The sequence below is a fragment of the Branchiostoma lanceolatum genome, chromosome 16 (assembly GCF_035083965.1).
Source record: "Branchiostoma lanceolatum isolate klBraLanc5 chromosome 16, klBraLanc5.hap2, whole genome shotgun sequence".
Classification (NCBI taxonomy): Eukaryota; Metazoa; Chordata; class Leptocardii; order Amphioxiformes; family Branchiostomatidae; genus Branchiostoma; species Branchiostoma lanceolatum.
In genome coordinates, this window is record NC_089737.1 from 14,134,792 (window position 1) to 14,153,567 (window position 18,776).

General features: G+C 40.7%; 1 protein-coding gene and 1 long non-coding RNA gene across 3 annotated transcripts; both read right to left on the reverse strand.

Annotated features, from left to right (window-relative positions):
- Positions 1–1,211: 1,211 nt before the first annotated feature.
- Positions 1,212–16,112, reverse strand: LOC136421346 (guanylate-binding protein 3-like). 2 transcript variants are annotated; one of them, XM_066408578.1, is made up of 17 exons: positions 15,815–16,112; positions 11,510–11,815; positions 9,306–9,428; positions 8,696–8,975; positions 7,766–7,896; positions 7,313–7,433; positions 6,487–6,658; positions 6,059–6,320; positions 5,441–5,595; positions 5,006–5,145; positions 4,530–4,687; positions 3,991–4,159; positions 3,628–3,814; positions 3,250–3,408; positions 2,992–3,087; positions 2,386–2,512; positions 1,213–1,865 (listed from the first exon to the last, which is right to left on the reverse strand). In XM_066408578.1, the coding sequence occupies exons 2-17, from the start codon at positions 11,805–11,807 to the stop codon at positions 1,837–1,839; spliced, it is 2,607 nt and encodes an 868-aa protein (XP_066264675.1). In that variant the 5' UTR covers positions 11,808–11,815; positions 15,815–16,112; the 3' UTR covers positions 1,213–1,836. The 2 variants fall into 2 exon arrangements, with proteins under 2 accessions (XP_066264676.1, XP_066264675.1); XM_066408579.1 differs by lacking the exon at positions 15,815–16,112 and having other exon boundaries at positions 1,212–1,865; positions 11,510–11,899.
- Positions 16,113–17,199: 1,087 nt separating this feature from the next.
- Positions 17,200–18,775, reverse strand: LOC136421976 (uncharacterized). Its single transcript, XR_010753555.1, has 2 exons — positions 18,456–18,775; positions 17,200–18,179 (listed from the first exon to the last, which is right to left on the reverse strand). It is a non-coding gene; the product is annotated as an uncharacterized lncRNA (long non-coding RNA).
- Position 18,776: the final 1 nt, after the last annotated feature.

The following is an 18,776-nucleotide window of genomic DNA, read 5'->3' on the forward strand; positions in this document are numbered from 1 at the left end:
GTGAAAGTAAAGGATATTGTGAAGTCAAATCACTATATGTTCTGTCCTTTATATGCATTGATTCATAATGCTATTTACATATCAAACAACAGAGATTACACATCATTTGCAACAATTCTGTCTACTTAGCAAAATTTGCTCATCATTGGAATTGAATGGAAAACTATGTAAGTACACGCCATCAACACACGCCGTCAATACACACTGATTCACTATCCCTATCGTTACATGTATATTATTGTATACCTTATTCTATTTGGTACATAAATACAAGCATTCCGGAACTCATTCTGTATGTACATCTATCGACCATGAATCGGTTCATAAGTCGTTGTCACGTCATAATATTGAAAATTGATTGAAACAGCTGTGTGCATTATCATTCCATACTCAAAAGAAAACAGAGGTTGATACGAAACATCACTTAAAAGAAACTGGCAGAGCATTTTTTTTTCTACACACTCGGATGACTTTGCTTGCGTTGGGCAGAATCGTTCCAGCCAACACAACTATGTTCTAGCACATAAGCTGCATTCTATCTTGCCACATATCGAAAGTAAAGTAAACGTTTAGTACTGTAATTATTACCTTCGCCGAGAAGGTTATGCAGAGGGTAGCGTTAATGTGTTTGTGTGTGTGTGTGTTTGTAACCAACGGCATAACTCAAGAAGGCTTGGATGGATTGTTTTGATATTTGGAAGGTGGGCAGGTCTTGATGAGACATGGAAATGATTAGATTTTGGGTGCCCCAGCGGCTTGTTACGGTACTGCAGCGGAACTTCCTGTTTTGATATCTCGTGTTCTGGACATGCTATGGTCCTGATTTTTGAGTGGTAGATAGGTCTTTGGACAGAGAGTAAGTGGTATAGGTTTTGGCCCCCTAGCGGCTTTTTTGGAACTGCAGGAGCAGGTTTTGCTTCAGATTTTGAAAGGGAATAAATAACTCAAGAAGGGCTTGATGGATGGTCATGATTTTGAGTAAGTAGATAACTTGAGTGATGATGTACATGATTAGACATTAATTATGCAAATCAGCATGAAATTTGCATAATTAATTAGGAAAGTTTATACAGCTGCCAAATTCCATGATAGGACTCTCAAACATGTGACATATATAACTGAGAAAGAGAAAAATATTAATAGATATCAACTATGCAAATAAGGACCTCATTTGCATAAGAAATTAGAAAATACTATAACTGAAGATGGGCTTGATGGATGTTCATGATTTTTGGTATGTAGATAGCTTAGGTGATACTTTGCATGATTGGACGATAATCATGCAAATCAGATTCTAATTTGCATAATTAATGAGACAATTAAAAAAAATGCTGTGTTCCATGATATGACTATTCAAATATGTGACATTTGTAACTGAGGAAGAGAAGAAGGTTGATAGATAGAAAATATGCAATTGTAGGCCTAATTTGCATAATTAATGAGAAACTACTAGAATTCCATACAGGTAAATGATGGCAATTTCATACTTCTGGCATTTGGAAGTTATGTGAATGTGAACATCGTTGAATCAAATTATGCTAATAAGGAACTCATTTGCATAATTGATTACATCTGTTTGCATAACCTTTTTAAGCTCATACTTTGAACAACTTCTGTTATTTGAGTGAAGACGATCAACTGGTATGATTTCTAATTGATGAGAAACACTCCTAATACGTCAGCCATATAGGTTAAAATCATTTGGCGAAGGTATGAGGTCGTGGAGCTCTAGTTGTTGTTGCAGAATTGCCAGACATGCTCTCAGCAGATCGAATACTCTCGGCAGATCAATGTTACATATTCAATAACTTGTTGGCAGCAGGAACACAATAACCTTTACAAGATGGTGCATACTGTTTCCTCACCTGGAAAAGCGTAATAAATACCAAAGTTAGTGATTGAATGAATGTATTAATGAATGAATGAATGAGTAAGAACGAATGAAGACCTTCATCATACATGATATACCCACTGAGTTCAGTACAGATCACAAGAGAATGGTGTACAGATACATCTATGCATTGTCACATGATTACAATAATTATAATAATAAGTAAGTTGGGACTTCTCGCGTCTTTGTGATAACAAAAATGTTAGAGCAGTTATGTTCCATAATTAAAGTCATGTCTACACTCATTAGAAATGTATCTGTATTACTTAGGTGTATGGATTAGAGATTATTAGGTTGTCTATAAAGTTCACCAACTCTCTCTTTGTTGTATAATAACAATCTAATACAAAATCGTATTCATTCAGTTTCAAAGGCATGTAGTTTGCGACATTTTATTCGACTGTTTTGTGTTGGTGCAGTTGACTCATGGATGTAATAGTATCAATTTCTAAGATGGCATAAATGCATTGAAGTACATATTAACAACTACTTACGTGGGGTTGGAGGTGGAGGTGGAGGCCGTTTCTTCAGTTCCTTTAGCACCTTTTGCATATCTGCCTGCTGCCGCTCCATCCTGTCGATTTTCTCTTTCATCTTACCCATGTCCTTCTCGTAGCGCTCCTGCGGCAGAAATTTGGGCCCAGATCGGTCAATCGATTTTTGCAGGAAGTCAAAAAGCAATGTTATTCCAATCACTATGACGGGGCTACGTGGTATATGTTGTAGCCATATCACGAACGTCGTGTTGAAAAGGAGATTTTTAACTTGCCTTTTCTGCATAGGTTGCTACATTTTATGTTCGACATTTGTCTGTTCAAATTACACATGTCAGGATTGCCTTGATGTTCATTAGTTTCTGTGCTCACTCTGTAGTATAATCTTTTTACTGTTAAGTTAAACATAATTGTCTTATGATGGAACTTGTGGACTCGTTTATTTTCCGGTACTAGTAACTGCATTGTCTTCCCTTTATGTCTGCCATGCTCATTGCAAAATGCGTTACTTTGAAGGTGACGCCAATGACGAAAAAGAATCAAACGTTTTGTTTATTACTTAGAAATATTTCTAAACTACTATTTTGCTGTGACATTACTGCTGACCTTTGCCCTTTTCGCCTGTTCCTCCATCTGTGCATTCTGAAGGTCCCGGATCTTCTGTAGCTCAACCGCATGCCGCTTCTCCATCTCTCGTTTCATCTGAGATTAAAAGTGGAAGTTATAAATTATATTAGGGATGATGATTGATAAACATTTCACGACTTTTGGCTCCTACATCTGCTGGATATATTAACACATGATCTTTGATGAGTTTTCAATTGGTTTTTTCATTCAATGTACAATGATTACTCATAACAGTACCTTTTCGATCTGCTCCTTATGAAGCCGCTCCGTTTTCTGTAGATTTTCCTGTTCGGTTTGCTTCATGTCCTGTGCTTGTTTGCGCAGCTGTTGCTTCTCTCTCGCCATGATCTTAGCATTGAGCTCTGCCTCATGTGCCTTCTGCCGTTCCTGCATTATCTGGAGTATCGAGAGTGCTGCATTAATATGTTCCGTAGAGCATACACTTCTTGTCTGTAATATGCTTTGGACACCATAGGGAAATAAAACCTTTGACGTATGCAGAATTCCGACGAATTCAAAAGACCAGAAACAGATGACAAGGCAATCATCAAGTCCCATACTTCTTGGGTTACTCCAATGTAGTGCTACATTTGTTTTTAGGAATGGGAAAATTACCTTGCTTCGATAGCCCTTGATCTTTTCGATTTCTGCTTTTAGCTTTTCTATGTTTTTGGACATCTGCTGCAGAACCACCCACTTCTCCGGGCCGCGTGCCTGCTCTTCGTACTGATGGAGTGCATTAGTCAGCTCTACAGTCAACTCCTGGAAGTCATAGTCTGGAGGAGGCGACTCCACGTGTTTTCTTGCAAATAGAACAGTGAAATACATACTTTATTCAATCGTTCGCAGGCATTATACTTTATTAGAAAACCAAATCCATACTTCATGATAAACATTTATTAACTATGACAGAAATCGTCGTGATAAATGATGTAAGAACGACGAATCAAGCTAAAAAGGAATTCAATTGAAAGTTACCTAATTGGGTCAAACAAGCGTTCAAAGAGTGTCTGGCAGAAGATCTTGGACAGCTCTTTGTTCTTTTGGATGTAGTGGAGAAATTCCCCGCCAGTAACCACAAACCCTTCCTGCGTTTTGGTAGTGCCGTCGGCTGCCACATAATCAACTGGACGCTCCTCTCTTTGAACTGCACAAAGGTTAATGTAGTATAGGAACATTTTGGTTTCAGCCTTTTGTAACGTTTTGTCGACAAAAGGATAAAAGTGTCACTTTGTAAGGGTAACAGTCCTTCAACTCACATTTGAACAAAAATAACATTTTGACCACTTCAGAAAATTTTTTATACAGTAATCAGAAAACATTACCGTAAGTCTCATTGATATGGCTAAATGTTAAGCAAAAAGTACTTTTGAGTCGTCGTCTCTGTCAAGCTATTTTCTCAAAGAAGCATAGCCAGATGCAGAAGCTAAGTTCGGTGTAATATAACCAGCTGCTGCTGCGTCGCGTTCCTGCGAAGCTAGTGTGTTGCGCCGAAGCAAAGTTTCAAATGTACTTACCCAAACGTTTTTGCATTTGATCCATCAACTTCTTGTTCTCATTGCTTTGATCGTCTGAGCTGATATCAAAATGGCCGACCTTCTCCAAAAGCATGTCTGTGGCTTTATCTAACAGCGTGTTGTGGAAGCCAATGAGGGTAGGCTGGCTGGGAGAGTTCCTGAGCAAATAGATGAGAAATAAAAATCAACTTAAACAAGAATATGACTGAAGTGGGAAGCTACTTGCTATTGTATGGACTCTGAGGCCTTGGGTCGGACTGGATAAGATTCATCGAAATAAATTCACCGATTCCGACACTAATGGAGACGATTAATGAGTAAATATCGTGGTTCTCCCATTGTCATCGCGATGAATGAGCGTCCCCTCCTATCACAAGTAGTAAATATAATATGTAGATAATCGTACACATAACGAGAGGGTCAAGGTGACAGTTAATTAAACCGTAACAAAATGTTTTTCGTCACGTAAATGATACCTTGTACTGGTTTTCCCACTTCCTTTTGCACGTTTCCTTGTAGGGCGTCTCATAGCTCCCTTAGGTTTGAGATGTATTTCACTTCCTTGACTTTCCTCCAATGGAACCAGTCCATTGTGGGTGGCGGTAGCAATCTGGGACTACAGAATAGACAAAAATCAACTCTTTTTAATAACTTGCAATGCCATGTCTAATGAATACGTGAATGTTGAATATTACATGGTCTATGTCCGTGAATTGTTCCATAAGGTTACATGAGCTACGGTGGTAAAAGATACATCGGTGCTTACCACCAAACCTTAAAAATCTGGTTATACTGATGCTAACGCTGCAAAATCTCTATTTTCTGTCTCTCAAGTGAAAACTGATTTAACTAGCAATATTTTAGTACGTTGCATAGATAAATATGTCATATTAATGTTGAATATCTCTCACTTGCATCTGTTGATTGTATTCATTGATCACCTCCTCAATGGCCCTGACCCGCATGAGCTCTATGGTGTTCTGCCAGGTGTTGTCCAGGGCAGGGATGGCCTTAGGATCATTGACCGCTTCCATATACTGTCGGGTCATGATGCTGAGGGCCTCACCTGAGAAGATGAAACTTGCATAGATCAAACAGTCAACACTTTGCCTTGCCTGATTTCATCATGTCGGCGCGTCAGTCAATAACAAAGTTCTTTGTACACAACGAAGTGTTTTTAGCCGACGTTTTGATGACCTTCTGTTACCTTCTTCAAGGCAGTACTGGCTAATTGACACTAACACTATTGACACAATGCAGCAGTACAAATTTTGCACCTACCTGCAGTGCAAATTAGAACCAGTCATTAATGCCATGAGGAATTTGACAGACGGTCACGTAACGTCGGCTAGGTCACCTGGTTATGTAATAAGAATTTTGTCATCCAACCAACGCAAGAATGAAGGTGTAGTCATAAGTGTACTACACTGGTGTAAAATAAGGGGTGTACCGAATAACTAATAGCAAACCATTGTTTTTACTACGAGGAAAGAATTATGGGGATAATGCCCTTGGTTGTCCTTTCTTACCACTAACAGTTGAAACCTTGTCGTAGCCTCGCTTTGCACGTGACTTCCGCAAAAGCCTCTCGGTGAGGTTTTCAACGCCCTTGTTAAATTCTGGGTTCAGGCTGTCCGTGTGCTGAGCTATGTTGTACATCACCTCCGGGACCCCAGAGGGGCTCACCAAGGTGGTACATTCCACCGACGGGAAGAATGTGAGAATGGCCCGACCTACTTTGTCACTTGTTGACTCCTCAAAATCATCATCATCATCATGACGTCCAAGGACCTACATGTAAGATACATAACAGAGAAATACCTGATGTAAAGCATAGCAACTAGGGTGCACAAAGTCTCTATCACAAAATTGATGCTCCTCTCCGCAAGACTAGGAACTATGATAGGTTTGGATTCCAAGCTAGCTTTGATTGCCATCGACTTTCATCAGACCTTACCTTAGTAATCAAGTACTCGGTAGGAGTCATGTCTTTGCCGAATTCATCCTCCATCTTAAGAGCTGCGTCACGTAGCAGCCACAGGAAGTCTGGGAAGAACTGACGGAATGCTGACACCTGTGTCTTCTCTCCTTGTTTCACCGTGACCCCTTTAGCCAGTTTGATGAAGCACCTGGTGAAATGTTGGATTAGACAAAAGCCAGCGCATTAATGTACACTGTTTGATCCTTTACGTCATACGGTACCTGGCCATGGGCCGGAATAACGTTCGATACAGACGTTCCGAACCGGTCCGTATTTTACGCGTATTGCACGGTGTTCGAAGTTGTATTGCAAAGACTTCCATCGAATTATTCGAACGCACTTCGCATGCGCCGCGAGATTGTGAATTCCAAATTGCGTGGAATTGATGTTTAAAAGTTTTGTGTTCGGCACACCAAATTTTCTCAAATTCTGGTGCATTTTGCATTGAAATTTGTGTTTTGGGGTGAGTATGACAGAGAAAATACAACACGGTGCATTCCATTCCATATAACCCTCGGTCCCAGCCTTACTGTGGGTATGGCTGGTAGCTCGATTGATTCGGGATACACCGTCTTGTATTTGTATAACATGTAATCATTAAAAAGGTAAAGCAGGCATTTTCAATTGAGGTGAAGCATAATGCTTTTAAGTAGCTAGTGGTAGTGCAATGCGGCTTCGCCACGGCTCGCGTATTAATTTAATGTAATCATTACTCAAAGAAAATCAAGTACCCCAATCAGATAGATGTAATTAGTAAATTGTTGTCATCAAGTTATTCGTATTCGCGGTAAAATCTACTTACTGCATCTTCTCCAGATCTCCCTTATGTGGCACACTGAGTGAGTTGTAGATGAGTTGGGAGGACAGCAGGATGGTCATCACCAGGATAGAGGCGTCCTGGCCAGCACTGGCTCCTACTGCGTCTGGAATTCAAAATGATTTATTTGAAAACTGAATAAGGATGTCGTCAAATAGATCTTTCTGTACTCTTCAGAAATTATATTTTGAGGCACGATACTACCCTTGTAGTAGCGTAGTAGCTGGGAGCTAAAGGATACATTGGTATGACATTCCTGCGATTGGGAATGCTAAAAAACAGTTATATGGCACATTTTGGTGAGACTTAATTCAGTATCACTAATGAATGTTTTCTGAAACATTATATGTAATACTAAGATGCATTTGGCTTCTTGCGACTAACAAATCTCAGAATGGAGCTAAACCAACACTCCACTTTTGAGCAAACCCTACTTACCAATGCCCTCTGTGTCCAGTAGCACGATAGTGAAGTCCTTCCCCCGCAGCACCTTGGTGCCCATCCAGATACCAAGCGTCTTGGAGAACACGAGATGACCCAGTTCAAAGGCATCCGCTGTGCCAAGTAGCCTATAACACCGATGGTCCTTAGTTACTCGGTTAACTTCTAAACAACACCGAAACCAGAGCAATTCCTCATTGATTATGCAAACGAAGTCCTAGTTTGCATAATTTGTATCTAATCGTGTACATCTCTGTCTAAGCTATCCGTATACCGAATGGTTCCTTTGTTCAGTGCTCCTCCTTTAAAGGTGTTAACAAAAAAACAGAAGTTTCAGAGCAAGCTCATGGGGTGCCCAAACCTATACCACCACATCAAAAGCTATCTGCCACAAAAGACCAATGCCATAGCATGTCCAGGAGAAAAGATATAAAGAACGGAAGTTCTACTGAAGTATCCTAGGTCACACACCAGAGGGGCCCCAAACTCGACCCTGACCTCTGTGTACCCACATACCGAACATCATTACAGCACAGCATAATCTCTAAGCAAATCTAAGGGTGGCAAAGACCGCATCCAACTGCCAAGTGTGGCTACAAAAACTCCTTTTAACAGTTGGATACGGTCTTTGCCACCATTAGATCTGCTTGGAGATTACATTCACCAGAGGTTCTTGAGTTAACGTTATTGACAAGACAGAGGGTATGAGGTCTCCGAACTCTTGGTTTCTTGTTACGTTACTTTTTGTGCAAATGCTGGTCACACAAGGCGTTGGCTTGCATGTTGGAATTGACACTTTTTTGGCTTAAGTTCACTCAAAAGGTTTGGACCATTTACGCCAGAGTCGCCAAGGTCACTGATATCTATCACCAATTCTCGGCCACGAAAGCATACATTTTTTTTTATGGCTAACAGGTAACATCTCACCTTGAGAGGATGTAGCTTTTTCCAGTCCGACAGGGTCCACAGATTGCCAGGACACTCACGGGCCCCTCGATCCCCTCCATTAGATCCAAGGCCTCGGGAACGACATGCAGACTTTCCCGTCGGACACCCAACACCTCTTCGACTTTTCCGGTGGACGCATTGTACTTCAGATCGTTCGGCAGGATCAGCGGGATGGACGAGCCATGGACGGTATTCCCACCTCCTTTGGGCTTCAGCTCCTCGACTTTGAACCCGAGCTTGGAATGTAACCTCCCTATGTCTGTTGGAAATCGTTGCAATGTCATGGTGAAAAGGCTGCAGTATTTTGTAGTAAGAAGAAATAAGAGAAACGCAGACAAAATCTGATAATTTCATGCAAGCCAAGCTGCTTATTACCCCAGCTGATACTGGATGGACACATGTTTCTTTAGGTCTTAGGCAGTAAGGTGTGTCCAAGATTTCTTGTTCCTAAAATTCTATTCAATACTGCATTCGTCTGATAGCATGGGGCCATATGTTATAGGCTATAGCTCACTTTGGTCCATTGTCACACATCCCCCCCCAACAATGTATTTTATATTGCGGTTCATCCTTATGACAAAAAATCTACCATTCTCAAGCTTGTGTGCCTTCCACCCTCTCATGCCAGGCCTGCCACTAGTCCCTTTCAAGTTGCGGTAGTATTTTTCAGCAGGGCTGCCATCATCATCTGGTGTGTTTCTCTTTCTCATTCCTACAAGAAGGATATCATGGCTTGTTTTGGTGTTTGCGCATGCCTCAACAACCCAATACATACGATGATACATAATGTATTACTTAAGTTAAAGGTAAAGGGGAACCATATATTTAAAACTCTTTGATAAACTCGTATAGATCAATTCATAGATTAACAAGAGTTCTACGACCTCATACCTTCGCCAAATGATCTTAACCTTTATGACTGACGTATTGGGAGTGTTTCTCATCAATTATGAATCATGCCAGTTGGTCGTCTTCACCCAAGTAACATAAGTTGTCCAAAGTATAACTATGAGCTAAACAAAGAAGGTTATGCTAACATTTATCATCAATTATGCAAATAAGCTCCTTATTAGCATGATTTGGTTCAATGGTGTTCACATTCGCACTACTTCCAAATGCCACAAGTATGAAATTGCCGTCATTAACTAGTATGCAATTATAGTAGTTTAACATTAATTATACAAATTAGTCTACATTTGCATATTTTTATCTATCAACATTCCTTTCTTCCTCAGTTACAAATTCGCATATTTGAATAGTCATATCATGGAACACAGCGGGTTTTTAAATTGCCTCATTAATTATGCAAACTAGAATCTGATTTGCATCATTATCATCCAATCAAACAAAGCACCACGTAAGTTATAGAGTTATAGAATTTCTCATTAATTATGCAAAAGAGGTCTTCATTTGCATAGTTGATATTTATTACTATTTCTCTCTTCCTCGGCCATGTCACATGTTTGAGAGTTCTATTATGGAATTTGGAGGATGTATCAATTTTCATCATTAGTTATGCAAATTAGATACTGATTTGCATAATAAGTTTTATATCATGTAAATCATCACTCAGGCTATCCACTTAGCAAAAAGCATGACCATCCATCAAGCCCTTCTTGAGTTATTCCCTTTCACAGTCTGAAGCGAAACCTGCTCCTGCAGTCCCAGAAAATGCCGCTAGGGTGTCCAAACCGATACCTTTTACTCTCTTTCCAAAGAGCTATCTACCACTCAAAAGTCGGTTCCATAGCATATCCAAAACATGAGAATTTCCGCTGCAGTACTATAACAAGCCGCTAGGGGGCCCAAAATCTAATCATTTTCAGGTCTCACCAAGACCTACCAACATACCAAATGTGAAGACAACCCATCCAGGCATTCTTGAGTTATGCTGGTCTTCGTATACATACAAACGCTACCCTATGCATAACCTTCTCGGCGAAGGTAACTACTTGCCTTGAGGAACAGTGCAATTTCACAAGATCAAGATCTAAAAGTCAGTGAGAAGCCAATTTGTGTCAGCCAACACGTTTTAGGATCTTTTAGGCCTTCACAGTCAAACACCCCTGGCCCAATGGGAATATCTCCTTACTACACCAGTAACACTTTCCCTAAACCAGTAACACGTTCCAGCTGGTACCCAGCACAGGCACTCATACAATATAACACATTTCTACACTTTTCTCGTTAATTATGCGAAGTACTTCGCCCAAAATCTAATCATCTTTAGATTTCCCACATACTCATCAACACACCAAATTTGACAACAATCCATCCAGGCGTCACTGCACGAAATGGCCTCGTATCCCGGCGTATACGTACAGGGATTCCTCTGAAAATATTCCATTTCCCGGTGCGGATTTTTTAACGGAAACGCTAAATCCGCACCGGGATATGGAATATTTCCGGAGGAATCCCTGTACGTATACGCCAGGATACGAGGCCATTTCGTGCAGTGCGTTCTCGACTTATTCTGTTCACTAACAGACACACAGACAAGCATCAAAACATAGACTTCTTGGCGAAGTCAACAACTTTCAACGTAGCCTTTGAAAACGTGTATTTAATGAGACATATGCCCTCCAAGAACCTCTGAGCATCCAATCCCATATTACTTTTGAGCACCTAAGTCCCATAATCAAACTTGTTCTAATCACATACCAAATGTCATAAAGATCCCTTTACAACGTCGCAATTTCACAAGTTCTGCTGGTCAGCCACATTTGAACGAAACCGAAAACATAATTTTTGGCGAAGGTACTATCTTTCATATGAAGACCAAAATCTACTCACTCTCATCCCTCTCCAAATCCTCAGCTTCTTTTGCTAGCCGTGCTTCCTTGAGGGCTGTCAAAAGTTCCTTCAGCAATCCAAGATGTCCCTCTCTAATTTTGTCATCAGCTTCCAGCATAGTGAACATCTCATGTGGTGTTGCATTCTGAACTTTTCCTTTGGCAATATGATTGCCTAACAAAAGTCGCAAACTTTTCACTTGATTTTCAGATAAATTTTCATCAACCTTTAGATAAAACTTGCTACGAGGGGATAGTTCAAACTTGTCTGATGATGAGTCACCATTCCAAGACGCCATGGTGGTCACTGTGAACAACAAAAAGACAGCACTGGGAGGTTAGATGATCTCCAAGCAAGTCTGATGCGCTCTCTGGTCCCCTCCTAGGCATGCGAGGATAGTTTGTGTGTATGTGTGAGGCGTGTCCTGAAAAGAATATATAGAAGCCTAGACCTATATAGTTGGCCTGACGTAATTTTGTGGCGATGTTCATAGTTTAGGTGGGCTCTTAACACTAACAGTGCAATCATGATAAGCTTTGGGCTCAAATAGTATCATGCAATCGGCAACTGTCAGGCAGACCCCATTCATGCACAAAGAAACAACCCCTAATGCACCGGGTGCGCGAGAGGAGCCGCTCTTTCCCGTGCAGCTTATTTCTGTGGTAATTGCCCGCCAGTGTTGGGACCCTTGACTATTCATCTTGTACATTACATGTTGTTACAGATAACAAAGACTACGCAGACCAAAGTCTTTTGGATCAAGTGTCACGGGTCACAAATGTTAAGTGACAATTCTTGTGTATACTATGAGCGGGCGCTTTCTGTGACGGTGAAAAGTCAATACAAATCATGACACAGCTGGCATTACCTACTGGTAAGTTTGTCTAGGTCAAAGCAAAACACTATTCAATGGAAAGTCCAATATGTACCCCGGCCTGAGTAAGAAAAACTCCCCAATTGGCATTATGGTAAAGCTCGCGTAAGGCAACCAATCGCTGTTCCTTCCACATAAGTGAAAGCAAAAACTACCAACCGGGATGAAAAACCCGTGTTATGTTGTATACTTTATTCAATGATCATATTTCCGATGTCATAGCATCTGAATGCTCGGCTAATTCGCAGCACGTCATTCCTAAGCAAAAGAGGAACATATAATTACGTGCGTGCGCAAAGTCACATGACACACCTGTTCGGGTGGATAGTCTGTAACCCGATTCCTCACCACAGGTCCCAGTATAAATGCATGCTCACACGGTGTTAAACAGGCGGCGATAAAGTTTCAGACCATGCATTGTTCTTTATTGAAGGACCGATATTTCTTCCAATGGGTTGAATAAACTTTTGGCTCTGCCCGTGCGGTTTTAAGATAAATGATGTTTTTTTTATACATTGGACGATGATTGGTAGCGCTACATTACCTTGAGCATCCATGGAGCCGATTGAATCGTCTAATGATAGTCTAAATTTCCCGAGGTTACTTACGAATGTGTACATTTGTTTTCTGGCAGATAAGAAAGTAGTCGACTTTCACGACGTCATACCTTCACGAAATGATGTTAACCTTTTCAAGTGACGTATCAGAAGTATTTCAGCCCCTGCATGCGCAGTTGAAACAAACCATCGAAGATAACGAAGATGTGATGCTTTTCAATTGCCACTCCGATGTCAAACGTGGGACGTTGATTTTTTTGACAGTTTAAAGTGACTTCATGATGGACCAGACTTGCAAAGTCTGTAACGTTACCCTTTGTGGGGTCGTGTGGCGCAACGGCAGATCGTTCGGCTCAGAACCAAGGGGTCCCGAGTTCGAATCCTGTCATGTCACCGATCTTGTGCCCTTGGGAAAGGCACTTTACACGACTTTCCTCACTTCACCCAGGTGTAAATGGGTACCTGACTTCGGTCGGGGAAGGTCGTATTGAGGTCACCTGGTGGCACCGAATGGCAGCCGCCCAGACCCTTGCGAAAATTCCACATAATGCAAGTGTGGATAAGATATGTACTACATGTATATGTATATGTTGTGCATTATGTGAAACCTGTAAACCCTGCATCAATTCAGCCCTAGAAAGGCTGCCATTGCGGGTAATTTCTGACCAATAAAAACCATACTTCTCTTCACCGACCGGACATTTTAAATCTTTGAAGAAACCTGTCTTTGGTCAATCATATGTGGTATTTCATAGTCTTACGATGAAATACCAACAAGCTTAATAAGTTACTATAGAGCATTTGACACAGCTAACCCTGCCTTGGTTTTCCCCCCGAACCAAAGGAAAGACTGGAAATAAACATCATCCAATGGAAAGTCCCAGCTTGATATAAACCTGGGCATGAGTCAGGGGAACCCCCTAATTAGCATCACAATAATGATAAGTCCGTGACTCAACTGTTCTAGTGGTAAGTCCCAGCTTTTGGTATGATTTTGAAAAATCTCTGAGATTAGTGGTACTGCACTCACCCAACAATTTATTATGCAAGTGGACTCTAGTATTTTTCTTTGTAACACTAATGGAATCTGACTAAAATGAAACAAACAAATCGAGTGCTGCTTGGTTTCTTAAAATGAAACATCTTGTTCTTCAGCTTTCACTGTTTAATAAGCAATTTACACATTGGAAAGAGATTATCAATTTTTGCTCACAATTTTTTGGGTATTGGAGAAGCCGTTCTGGACAAAGAATATGGGAGCTGGATGTCAGTATTCAATTGGTAGCAAACGTAACTTTTCTTGTAGAGTGGGTATGCCTTAATGTACTCATGTTCCTGTTAATTTCAGTAACACATGTCATATGATTGAATAGTCCTATCATGGAGCGTATTGGATTTATAATTTAGTGTTGGAGCCCTAGACTATTCACCTTGCAGACTTGCACCTTACATGTTTTCACAGGTACCAGAGTCTACACAGAAACAAAGTCTTTCGGATCAAGTGTCGCCGGTCACACAGACGCGGCAATTCTTCTGCTGCGTGTGTATATATAGCGGGCGCATTTATTTGACATTGGGCGTGGAAAGTCTACAACAATCATGTCACCGCTAACGTTACCTAGTATTAGTGAGTTTATCTAGACCACAGCAAAATACTGGAAAAAAACATTCAGTGGAAAGCACCAGCTTAACATGTACAATAAGCCCCTGTCAGGGCCCAATTGCCTGGATATGGCGATGTCCGTAGTTGGGGTGGGGGCGCAACGGTTCGCAGCGCAGTGCAAACACGATAATCAAGCTTTGAACTCAAATACATTTTACCATTAGATAGTCTAAACGCGAACCCCTTATGCAGGCCTCCATGTATTCATATTCCCGCACACCTCTCATCCTAATTGCCTGGTTGTGGCGATGTCCGTAGTTGGGACAGGGGGCTCAACGCTTCGCAGTGCAGTGCAAACATTTTAGCGTTTCATAGCGTAAACGGGAACACCTCATGCAGGCCCCCATGAATGCACATCCTCACATACCCCTGTTTTGCTTCCTTTGACGCTCGGCAACAGCCCCTAAAAATAATAAAATGCACCAGAGTCAGCCTCAAAATCTTACCAAAATTCTCGTTAAGACCCTCCGGAGTTATTCCCTTTCGTCCTCTCTCCAACGTAGGCTATTTATTTGCCCGCCAGTGTTGGGGACCATTTGTGTTGCACCTTACCTGTGGTCACAGGTAACAGAGCCTGCACAGACCATGAAACAGAGCATGTTCCGACTTTTTCAGATCAAGTGTCGCCGGCCACAAATGTTGATCGACAGTTCTTTTGTTGTGTGTGTATAGCGGGCGTATTTATGTAACATTGGGCGTGAAAATTCAACACCAATCATGGCACCGCTAACGTTGCCTACTAGTGAGTTTGTCTAGGCCAAGACATAACACCATTTAGTTGGTCGTGGGTAAAAAAAATACATCATTCAATGGAAAGACCCAACTACATATGTGGAGTTACCTATGCGTGAAAAAACTCCCTGATTCGCATGATCTTTCACCTCGCGCCGCAAGGCAACCAACCGCGAAAGTGAAAGCACGAACTACCGACCGGGACGAAACGCCCGTGTTATGTTTATGATGCAATCGACGATAATCATCTTCCATACGGTATGGGACAGTTATGTCGCTACAATAAAGGAAAGAAAGAATCCTCCATTCAAGTCATGGACTATGTTCGGTATTTTCCTTGACTTCTATGGACTGCTACACAACGTCATAACATTGATACCGAGTCTTTTTGTTTACTCTAGTCCACCTTGAGGTAGAATACGTGATCTAATTGAACATTACAATTGGAACTAGAATAAGAAACGTAAACTACTTCTTACCTTTGTATTGTCACTTATTTCTTGGTTACCTTCTTCTTCCTCCCCTCTCTTCAGTAGTTCACTGCCCCTTTAGTGAAGGAAATATGGTAGTCCTAAGTCCTGAATGAAGACACCCCAGGTCTAGACGGCTAACAAATAAATCGACTCAAGTAGAAAACGGCCGTCGTCCGCAATCTAACAAGTGCAACTTCAAATCCAGTACACGATTTCACCTGATGTTATCGTCTGAAAACGCTTGAGCACTAGCAGGACTATACGAGGCTGCCAAACTTATCCAAGATATCTCAGACGTGGCCTATTCCTATTGACTAAAACTACAACCGAGAAAAGAAGGAAGTTGTGATCAGGTGCGCAAAGTCACCTGGGAAGGGGGAAAAGCCATGACTCATCTGTTCAGGTGGAAAGTCCCAGCCTTTCATATGATCCAAAAAAGCATTTCTCGGGGGGTGGGGGTATAGGAATTCAAATACTGTTTAGTAAAGATAAGTAAGGACCATCTGATGTAACGGGTGAATATATTCAAACTTGTTTGCACAGCAATTCTGATGGGCACAATATACACCAAAATATCTGAAACAGGTTTTACATCTTCCCTAGTTTGTAAATGAAACAGAACTACTGTATGTTTATAGCTGTCACAGTGGGAAAATCTTCTTGGATAGCAACCAACATGACGGGAGTGACGTCACCGCTAGGCACCCCTAAATATAATCTCCAAGCAGATGTTTGGGGAGGCTAAATCATATTTTCTTAGCTGCCATTGTCTGTGACAAACATTAAGGAGGTGGTATGTCATAGAAAAGGGCAGCAAGGAAAACGTAACGAATTAGTCTCCCAACTTCTGCTTGGAGATTCCCGTAAATGGACCTTGGTTTATTGTGTTTACGCTAGAGCTAATATGCCATAGTAAAGGACAGCAGGCCTGAAGGACAGTAAGGAAAAAGTAACGATTTAGTACCCGAGCATCTGCTTATGGGGATTACCGAGAATGGGTCTCCAGTGGTTGTAGCGTTTACATTAGAGCTAGTGTCACAGAAATGGGCAGCAAAGAAAACGTAACAACTGAAGTCCCCCAACATCTGCTTGGAGATTACCGTGAATAGACCTTGGTTTGTTCTGTTTACACTAGAGCTAGTGGGCGGATCGTTTCAACGCGAGACCTTATGAGTTCACACAAAGGTCACCTTGTTAGTTGAGGGGCATTAAGTTGCGCCGGGGAACAACGCAGCAATTTAATCAAACACTCTGACAGTGATAACGTTATGTAGAGGGTATATATCAAGATATGCTCTGCTGTTGTCAAAGTAGGTTTTTAAGATAGAGAAATTCTACCTTATCCGTCTGCACTACTGTTGCCAAGTACACATTAAGAAGATACCATGATGTAGTTTTCACATTGCGTATTTGCATTTATTTATTCAGGTGGAAGGACCCCAAGTCCTTTGCTGTTTTGACGTACATGAATGACTTTCCTCAAAGTCCTTTATATATTACAATCTAATCTATACACATTTTACTCACTGATAATAATCGGCTAAATTGACTTTGCAATGCAATCTATATACGTATCGATAAATGCTACGATTCTTACGGTAAAGTAGCATACTATCTATCGTTACATATAGACTTGCATTGCTTTTAACATAGGAATATCAATAACATTCATGTATAACTGTATTTGCAATAAGTATATAAACAAATTGTAAATTATACAGCCACCATATAGATTATCTTGAAATACTAATACTCCTATCATTAGCCATTAGACATCGATAACGGGAGAGAAGGCATAGGCTCGTAATGTCCCAAATTTGAAAAAAAAAATTGTGGGTCGTCCCTGCAATTCTCGATAAGTACTATTTGAGTTACTATTAGAGTATGTTGGATTCTTCAACGTACTGGGATTTGACAAATGAGGCTCCTTCATCCTTAGGACCGAATGATTAAAGTCTACTCCCAAAAGACGACAAGAATATTGACATGTGAGTACGTATACTATATACAGACCATTCTCTCTCTCTCTGTTTAGACATGTCTCTCTGTGTATCTTTTTTGACCTACGTTTGTACGTCGTCTATGAATGGGATGTATCAATGTAGCAATTATCATATTCGGAATATAGTTTCGTGTATCCCCAGTAGCTTCCTATACATATCAAAATATGTTAAATTCTTAGGAAAATATGATTTTATCTTTGAATCTAGTTGGAAATGTGACAATAAATGTGGTAATAAAACCCATATGTGTGTAGTTATGTACGTGTACAGTGCGTTGTATCTTCGTTGATAGAACACAACAGAACACCGATGCGATGCGATACCATCATATCCATAAGCAGTCCCTTGTAGACTTATTTCGTGCAAGCCTGAAACAAGAACAATAACAAAACAACTTGTCAGGACAAAAGAAAAGAGACTCTCTCTCTCTCTTTACTTCTGATTTGAAGTCAAACACCAAGTCACTGTAGATAAGTCAATGAATGAAACTATTGAAAATGACAAGTACACAGATTAGCACTCAGCCGATTTGTCCAAGTTGTATGTGTTTTTGCAAAGAAGAGGTAACCTTTAAGTGCTCTATTAGGCCTCATGATCTGAACGATCACAAAACAGTTCGTTTTTTATAAGAGATTGATAAGTACCTTTATTTCCATGATGTAGATGATGGCTGCATAAAAGGTTCCCTTGCTGAATTCGTTCTTTAAGTCCCTTAATTGGTCCTCACATTCTGGTAAGTAGAAATATGAAATAGCAAAGCAAATACCATCAAATTCACAGTACTCTCTCTAGAAGGAAAATAAAGCGTGTCGATTATTTGCATCAATTAAGAATTAGAAACATCTTCATTAAATAGTTTTGTATTGCAAATGAATAAAGATTTCTAATAATAAAACATTCTACATTACTATAGGCATATTCATAGCACTGGTTGGTGTTGATTTGTGGTTAGCCGTGCATGGGCA